Source organism: Physcomitrium patens, chromosome 6 (assembly GCF_059467195.1).
Source record: "Physcomitrium patens ecotype Gransden chromosome 6, ASM5946719v1, whole genome shotgun sequence".
Taxonomy (NCBI): domain Eukaryota; kingdom Viridiplantae; phylum Streptophyta; class Bryopsida; order Funariales; family Funariaceae; genus Physcomitrium; species Physcomitrium patens.
Genome location: NC_143415.1, coordinates 12804895 through 12814495, shown reverse-complemented (window position 1 = coordinate 12814495; position 9601 = coordinate 12804895). Strand labels below are relative to the sequence as shown.

Genomic DNA, 9601 nt, shown 5'->3' with positions numbered 1-9601 from the left:
AGACCCAAAAAATAACAAGATTTAGAAAATATTCTTTTAAGATGTTATTATCTTGCATCAAAAGAAAGAAATGCATGTTTTGATCAACAAAAAATAATGCACTTGAAGCCGGAATATTTTCATCTTCAAGCAATAAAATCAATATTGATTGTTGATTCAACTTTTATCAATCAAATTCAATCAAGTATGTCTATTGATTTTCTTATTCATGATATCAAGAATAATTCTTTCAAATCTTATGATACTTCGAAGTTCAAGTTAAAGAATAATCTAATCTACTTCAAGGACATTATACATTACAAAAGGCAAAGCATAATTATGTATTTTTTAAGCTTATTATGACTTTCTAATAGTTGAAAATTTTGGATACTATAAGACTTTAGAACTAATATTTAGAGATTTTTGGTGGCCTCAAATGTGGAAGGTAGTCTAAGATTTTGTACAACCATGAGATATTTTTTTAAGATTAAAAACTCCTCAACATTAACCTTATGGACTTCTTCAACCATTACCTATTCCAAAACAACTATGGTCTTTTGTTTCTATGAATTTTATCACAAATCTTTTAATCTTAAATTTATGTGATTCTATATTTGTGATAGTAGATCATTTTATAAAGATGGCACATTTTTTTTTGACAATATCTATCACTATCATGGATTGTTTAAGGATATTATATTGAATAAGGAGACTCAATTTATATCAATATTTTGAAGGATCCTTTTTAAGATATTAAAGGTGGATATAAAGCTCTCTTTAGCTTTTTATCCTCAAACTGATGGACAAATAAAATAGATGAATTAAATTTTGGAGGAGTATTTGAGGTATAACATCAATTCTTATCAAGATGATTGAACAATTTATTTGCCATTGGTAGAGTTAGAATACAATAATTTTGTAAATTTTTCTATTCAAAAAATACCTTTTTTTGTTAATTATGGTTATCATCCACAACTTGATACTTTTGACTTTTCAAAAGTTGATAATCCTACAACAGAAGATTTGGTGAATCATTTGTCAGAACTACATGCAACAATGAAGGCATAGTTAGAAGAAGCTCAAGAACAATAAAAGATCAATGTGAAAGCCTATTGCAAAGAACAACCACAATTTAATATGGGTGATAAGGTATGGCTACTTCATCACAATATCAAGACTACTTGTCCTTGAGATAAGTTAGACTATTGTCTGCTTAGACCTTTTTCTATTAGTGAAATAATCAATTCTATTGCTTATTAATTAAAATTACTAGAAACTATGAAGATCTATCACATATTCTATGTGTCTCTTTTTGAATGATATAAGAGAATAAATATCTTAATATCGTATTGTGGTTCAACCACTATATGAAAATAATGCACATAAATATTTAATGTACAATTTACTATACAATGTAATAAGAGCCATATTATTAGATTTTAGTTAGTTATAAAATATAGTTAGATTACTACTTTGAAATGGTTAGTTTAAAAGGGCTATTATTGAAGTTGATTTTAAATTGATAATAGTTTTATATATTTAAAGCTACTTTTATTAGACATTTATGAGTCTTAAAATCTTATCTTCTTTCTTTTATTTGGTGTTTAGGACATATATTATGTAAATCTTATAAGGAAAAGGATTGGAGAGGGGTTTTAATAGCAAAAAGAGTAGTTAGGACATCTATATGGATGAATAGATGAAAATCTCCATTGCTATTGATCAAAAGGCATGCCCAATGGGCTTCAAGGGGGCTGCCCAAGGCCTTATTAGGGATTAGGATTATTCTTTGGAGGCAATTCGAACTTAAGAGGCTAAAATCACAAATTTTAGGTTTTTTATTATGATTTTGATGCAAATTTTGGATGTTTTGGAATTTTTACGAAAAAGATATAGGCATTCAAAGTTAAGGTGTGGGTTTTTTACCTACTATCACTCTTTTAGATATAATGCACACACACGGAATGCAATGAAGGATTGGCAACTGAGATTAGAGAGAACACTTTTTTTGCTATACTTTTTAATTATTGGTTGATGAATTCTAAGTTGAGATAAAGGAGTTATAGGAAGTTGAAGTTAGTGCTTGCAATCTAAAGGCAATAAGTGACCCAATTTATTAGTAGTTGTGTTTTGAGCCATATCTTGAGCAATTTGATAAGATTTTTTCTAAATTTCTAAGAATATATATTATCATATTAATAAACTTTATACACAAATTTTGTGGCATTTAGAATTTGGATTTTTGAGATATAAAAAAAATAATACTCAAGTACTTGTAAATTAGGGTTTAAAGCACCTGCTAGGATTTTTAAGATATTAGACAATCTATAATAGATTTATGGTTAATTTTTTTATGGTAAAGCTTAAGGATAAAATCTATGTTATCTAAAAATTTAAAGAAACAAAATGATTGGATCAAGAGATATGAATTTTTAAAATTTAGAGAGAAAAACTCCTTTATAAAAATATATATATATATATATTTTAAAAGGATTTTGCTACAATTTGGACATTTTATGCAAAGTAAAAGGACTTTTGGAAGCCAAGCCTTTATATATATGTTAAAGATAGAGATATAGAGCCATGACAAAATTATGATATAAAGATGGATATTTGTAAGAAAATTTTGAATTTTCTTTGAGCTTATAATAAATCAAACTTACCAGCAAAAAGTTAGTTATTTTTTGGCATAGCAAAGGATATTAAGACATTTTTAGATACTTTAGAAAGCCTTATGTATAAAGCTTCTTAAATATAAAAGAATTTTATCAATAGAATATCTTTAGATATTATTATATTTCTTTGGCCTCTATAATAAGAAAACATCACTTATTGAAATTTGTCCAACAAGTTAAAGCTAAATTCTCTACAGCTAGATACTTGGTATATTTCCAAATAGAAAATCATGCCATACAACATCAAGAAGAAGATAAATGCCACCTTCTCCTATAGATGTAGATAGTAATCAAAAGTTTGAGGTGGAAGAAGTCTTAGATTCAAGGTGGTACCAAGAATATCTTATTTATTAGTATAGGTATGATATTAGTAAATGCACATAGGAGCCAATAAAGAATCTTACAAATGCATGGATTATTCTTTCTAGTAACCACAAAAAATACTTACATTTTTTTTTTTTCTTTCTTTTTTTTTCTTTTTAGTGATTTGGATGGTGTTGTAGATTTTTAATTCTTATTTTTGACACTATTTGATTCAAGCATCAAAGTCCATGGCTAGTAGTTCCTACACTTCTTCTTTTTCTTACTTTTATTTTCTTCATTGACAATTCTTTTCTAGCAATAAAAAGACTTTATCTTTCTCATTGCTTGTTGTACCCATTCTTTGTATAAATAAATATAGGCATTAGAATGTTGGATTGTGGATCATCTGACATTGCCTAAGAAATGGCTTGGTTTGGAACTTGATATTAATTGATGATTCTTCCATAGTGCCAAAATTTAGTAGCTAGTTGATTAGTGGAAGAAGTTAAAAAATTTCAGGACCTATATAGTCATTCATAAATCATGTTCAAGTATCCTAGCTAGATATTAGTTCCAAGATTGCATGAACCTCAATTTTGATCTATAATTAAACTCAAAAGTATTAATCAATTGCTATGCAACTGTTGTCAACTCAAAGCATTTAATTTAATGATTTTTTCAACAAAAATTTATTTTTGAAGATTTGAAAGTCTCAAATATAATAATATTTTGACTATGATATAGATAAATCTATCATAATAAACACAATGCAAGAAAATAAGTAGTACCAAGGCAAAACCATTAGAATTGATGAATATTTGGATTTTGATGATAAACTAAAATGAAAAGGAAAAAATTATATTTTGATGAATGTTTGATAATTGCATTAGCTTTAATTGGATAAAAATTTATTTCAAGATGAAATTTTTTTTATGAACAAATTTTTACTACAAATGCATTCTTATCCACAAACAAAAATTATAAAATAAAGATACTTCATGTATGAACTTTAAGTAATTTTTTATGTTAATTAGATTAAATTATAGAAGTTAAGAGAATATGTCATAAGGATTTAGGCAACACATGAAATTAATTGGAATATTTGACTAAAATAAAGGCTTATGAGGTTTAATAAGCTATCAACTAAAGCAGTATTATATTAGTTCATACAATCTCAACTTTATTAACTTCTTTTATTGATTGTGTCAAAGGCAAGAACATGGTCTTTTCTATTTTTATAAATTATTCCGAATAGTCACTATTTGTAAATTCCACCAATAGCTTTTAATTGGTAGAACTATTAAAAATATAATTCAAAGCTATTTAGGTACAAAAAAATTAATATTAAAGATTCTATTAATTAATCAATTATTCATTAGAATTTAGAAGAGTTTATAAGTTAGAAGAATCTTATTTGAGAAAAAATAACAAAAATAGAATCTTAGTGAGTCTTAAAGATAATCATTTTATTTGATTTAATATAATTTATTTAATTATAAAAAATAATATATAATTATTAAGATTGATGTCTAAATTGGCCTTTAATTTACATATATTTAATTTATATAAAAAATCTATAATTTTTAATTAATAAAAAAAAGAAGCATAAGAAATAATTTCATTTCTTTTTAGCTATTTATATAAAAATAATTTTAAAAAATATTGATTTAAATTAATTATATTATTATAAAAAAATAATAAAAATAAGAAATAATAATTTTAAATTAATATGAGCATTATAAAAAAATTAGAAAGGTTATTAAAATTCCATTTAGGATTTATTTAGAATTATTAATAAAGTTTTAAAGAAATTTTTAAGACTTTGATAAAAATGCCTTTTACTACCTTGGGAGGCCATTATAAAGAATTGGAGCAAGATTTAAAGGTCCTTATAGGTTTTTGGACTAATTGGGTGTTTTTGAACACTATGATAAAGTAATAAATACAAAAAAATCAAATCAAATCAAATCAAATCAAATAATTAGTAGAAAATATGATAATCAACAACTAGTGTAGTAGTTATAGCAAGGCAAATATACATGTTCCATATGGATTATATCACCTTAGATGTTGGTAGAAAGATAAGATTAAGGCCTTGTGGCCTATCTAAGATACTCTTATACACTACTAGTAAGCCTTGGTGAGGCTTAAGTTTTTGATCTCTTAAGCAATTTATTCTTGAAATAAAACATATTTGCTTAATTTTTCTATTATTTATTTTTTAGTTTTAATTTATAATAAATTATTTATAACAACCTAGATTTTGATATTTTTCACGTTGTTAGAAAGATAAAAAGAAAATCACGAAATGGACATACATACTTATCTCAATATTTATCTAAATTATATGAGTATGTAAAAGTGGATAAATTTGATAATATCTTGTAGACTAGCTTCTTAGAAGCTTCATAGATTTGACTTTGTCTTTATACATGTCTATAGGTGATTGATAGGTTAAAAACTTAATGAACTAGTTGGCTACTTATTGCACATGTTGCACATTTTTTCATCTTTCTTTGAGAAACAATTCACTTATTTATTTATATTCTTCAAGTTCTTGTCCATAAAAGTAATTAACACTTATTTTATTAAAGATTTTTCAGAATTTAGTTTAAATGATTATTTTCAATTATAAATAATTAATAAGAGTGTAAGAGCAAAACTACTAGTTGGTATGTAATTAAATGTACAACAATATTTTAATTTAATGGATAAAACCTATTAAAGCTATGGACCAAAATTATGCTTTAAGACAATAATTATGTCATTTTTAAAATAGAAGTGTCTATCATAGATTGTTTATAATTATGATTATTGAATTATATTAAAAAAAAAAAGAGATTATAAATACTTACTATCAAAAATATAAGAACATTATTAAATCTTATTTACAAAATAATACCTATTAATAAAAAATATAAATAAAAAACTTATATAAATTAATAATTTGTTAAAGTAGGAGTATAAAATAAAAAAATTATATATTAGAATGAATTATCAATACTTAAAATGATATGATATAATGTGTATTATCCAAGTCATTTCTTCTTTTAAGGATTTAATTATAAAAGATATTCTTTCTTTACTTTTTTATAAATTTATATAAATAAAATTAATTAAAAATAAAACATTTAATTGAAGATAATTTTCATAAATATCTTTTGAAAGTTTGTTGTAAATTGGATTTTGATACAAAATAAAGCTCATGTTATTAAATCAAATAAAATATAAATTTAATTAAATAAAAATTAAATTTGATATAAATACAAAGAAATATCTTTATAAGTGACAAAGTATTTTTTTTTGAAAAAATTAGAAGAATTATAGTTATAAAAAAAAGAAAAAATAATAAAATAATATTTTAATTATAAATAAAAAAAACTATTATTGTAGATATATAATTTAAATTATTTTAGTTGAAGATTCAATATTTTAAAGTTAATTCTTGGTTTAGAATTTTAAACAATATGAATATAAAGTTATAATTTAAGTTACATATTTATATTAAGATTATAAAAATTATAGTCATTAGATGCAATTTAAAACAAATTGGTTAATTGATCAACTCAATTTTGAAATTCAAGTTGATGCAATCCTTGATAATTTTGAATTAATTGTGACATAATACTTTGTTGTTGCCCTTGTCAACCATTATGAATGGAGGTGATCTTCATGCTATTGTCGGTTGCCATTATGAATTGAGGTGATCTTCATTTCTTATTTTGATTGAATTAAATTGAGGAAATTGAAAATTAAAATTAGTTGGATTTGATTCACAAACAAATGTAATTTGTTAAATACTTATGCATGAGGAGTTCTTTTGTAAGTAAGAATAAACTACCAACTAGTAGGAGATAGTTATAACTCATAAAAAGCTCTTTCATATCAAAAAGATCACACATCTACAACTTTGCAATCAACTATTATCAAGACACTAGCTCCGAATCTCTACAACTTGAGACAATTCTTTTACATTGAAAACAAGTATTAATGCCAACAATCACTAAATTTGCAAACGTTGTTACAAAGGGTTGTTGCTCAATAGAAAAAAATAAATCTTTGCACAACACGTCCAACCTCTAATCTCCTTTGCCAAAACTCCAATAAGATAATAATAAAATTAAATAAATTAAATAAAAAAACTGCAACAAGATAATAATAAAATAAAACAAATAAAATAAAATAACTCCAAGAAAACAAGAAGCAACCAAAGGCTATCAACGACAACGATATGGACACCAGAACAAACAAAAGTTGGATAATAATAGGGCAACACCAATCGCCCAAAAATCCAATCATGCGGTGTGCATTGGCCTCTAGCAGGAAAAATAACAGCAACACCATCGTCTTTAACCACAAGAACTTGAGCGGAAATCCCAAAGCTCAAAAATCCGTACATAGAACTCAGCCTAGAAGGGAACTCGCAGCAGTCCCTTGTAGACACCTCACACCCTTCTTGGCATCCCTTCTAGATTTTTTTAATCTTGTCAGTGTTGTGTCGTCACCCTCGGTTGACACCTTCTTGTCCGTTTTTCAGCGACAGAGCCTTATTTGGTTGGGCTCGGTAAGACAAGCTGCTACAAGTTATGGAAATGACAGAATGCCATAGACCGCTTTGGCAAGGGTAGTTTTGTGAGTTTTGAGTCCTCTCGCCAGCCAACCTAAGCAGCACGAGGTCAATATCACCACCGGATTTTGTTTATTCCCTTCTTGTCATGCATTTTGCAGTTTAGTACAAACACACTTAATATCATGAAATTAATTACAACCACCACCTCTTGTTGTCTTGTCATGTAGAGTTACAAGACCCGTAAAATTCTTTTGGGTTTATCTGTTTGTTTGTACATAAAATTCGTCTTTCACTCTGGAATTCAACATCCATTGTCATCTTTTCGGATATAATTATACAATTTAAACCAATCCTGTAAGACTATTCTATATGTTTTCTATCTCCTTTTTGTTGAATTTGTTTTTGTTAACACACAAACCACTCATAGCCGAACAAAACATCGTATAAGATCAGTAAATAACTGTAAACCAAGCTCTCAAGGCTCTCGAGGAAATCAGCCAAGGGTCATTCACCTTTCCAGATGAGCTTGATTAAACCTAGAACGAAATCACCAACTTCAAGGTAGAGAGTGCATCAGTGCGTCAAGTCTAAGGAACTAGAAAGTGAGACGGGTCAAATCAGTAAATAATGAACCGCATTGCTTCCATTTCTAGCACTCACAACTTCAGGCGGTTGTCCATACAACTTCATTGCACGTTTGAAAAGAGATGACTTGTAATCAGATCGGCACACAGCCAACTCCTCAGGAAACAATACACACCACGCATATGACCAATAAGGTCCAATAAGTTTGCAGGTTGTGGCATTCAGCGTCGCAAGAATGAACGCGAGCCCCAACTAATGCACATTATGATGACTATCGAACTGGTGCTCGATCAAATCTCAAGATGTCGACGTCCTCGACGTCTCGAACTGAGTCGCTTCCGACGCAGCTGTAATTATCTACTTCTACAATTCATGCAATGTGCATCCGGCAGTGCTCAAACAACATCTCTTAACCAAGACTTTGGGTGGTAGCAGCATCCATCCCCCTCGGATCAACTCCCCAACTGGACAGCATGTCCTGATTCTCATAGCCCGATTGCAGCGACTCGAATAGGTCCACAATCCTGCGCACCGTACCAGGAAATTCAATGCAAGCCAACGTGAGCTTTCCCCGGTAATGTTCGATCACAACCAACTCATACGCACTACTCTTCACCAGCCTCCCGAAACCCCAAACTCCGCCAAATGCCATGCAATGCATCGTCATCTCGCGCACGTACCTTGACTTGACTGGGATCTAGTACTTCACGGTGAGCACCTCCTTCTTGCCGACCTTCACCACCAGACTCTTCTCACTCCCCTTCCCCTTCTCAAATGCCGTCAACGCCAGCACCTTCGAGCACTTGGGCACGATGTTCTTCAGAAACTCGGCCAACTTGATCGGGAAGGTCTTCGTCACAGTCAAGCCCTTGTTGTTCTTCACTGACACCCACACGTGCACCACCGGAACGGAGCACTCCACCTTCACGGGCCCGATGGCGGTCCACTGCCCAGCCTTTGCCACCACAGCCTTCGCCGCATCCTTGCCCCGAACGATCAGCTTCACCGATATGGCCCTCGTCGCCACGTTGTGAATGACGCACTTCAGAGAGAAGGTCGAAACCTTCTTCACGATGGGGCTGCGACTAGGAGCGGGAACCGGAGCAGGCGCAGCAGCCTTGGGTGGGGGGGGAGGAAGAGGTGATACGTGAGCATCAGCCGCCACGGCTGCTGCCACGACGAGAACAGCAACGAGAAACAAAAGCTTGGCCATGGTGCGTGATCGAATCACGGCTGATACGGAGAAGGAGCAGATATGCGGAAGCGAGCAGAAGCGACTGCTGATCTTGGAGGTGGTCGCTCACCTGGTTGTGGGTAGGGGGAGGGGTTATGTACCGAGATGGTGAGGCCTCGAGCTGCGCCAAGTCGCGCGGCATCGCTCCGGTATCACAGAGAGATCAGGATATCACATGCACTCCAGAATGCATGCTCGACAATGCCGCGGAACTCTGACAGGCTCGTGAAGGGCCCGCATATCTCGGACTTGAGC

The 9601-nt window shown here is 30.2% G+C and overlaps 1 protein-coding gene across 1 annotated transcript; it reads right to left on the bottom strand.

Annotated features, from left to right (window-relative positions):
* Window positions 1–8216: 8216 nt before the first annotated feature.
* Window positions 8217–9402, bottom strand: LOC149989164 (uncharacterized). Its single transcript, XM_090251304.1, has 2 exons — window positions 8793–9402; window positions 8217–8636 (listed from the first exon to the last, which is right to left on the bottom strand). The coding sequence occupies exon 1, from the start codon at window positions 9323–9325 to the stop codon at window positions 8810–8812; it is 516 nt and encodes a 171-aa protein (XP_090107430.1). The 5' UTR covers window positions 9326–9402; the 3' UTR covers window positions 8217–8636; window positions 8793–8809.
* Window positions 9403–9601: the final 199 nt, after the last annotated feature.

Coding starts and splice junctions, on each gene's coding strand:
- LOC149989164 (XM_090251304.1), bottom strand. CDS start 9,325: ATGGCCAAGCTTTTGTTTCTCGTTGCTGTTCTCGTCGTGGCAGCAGCC.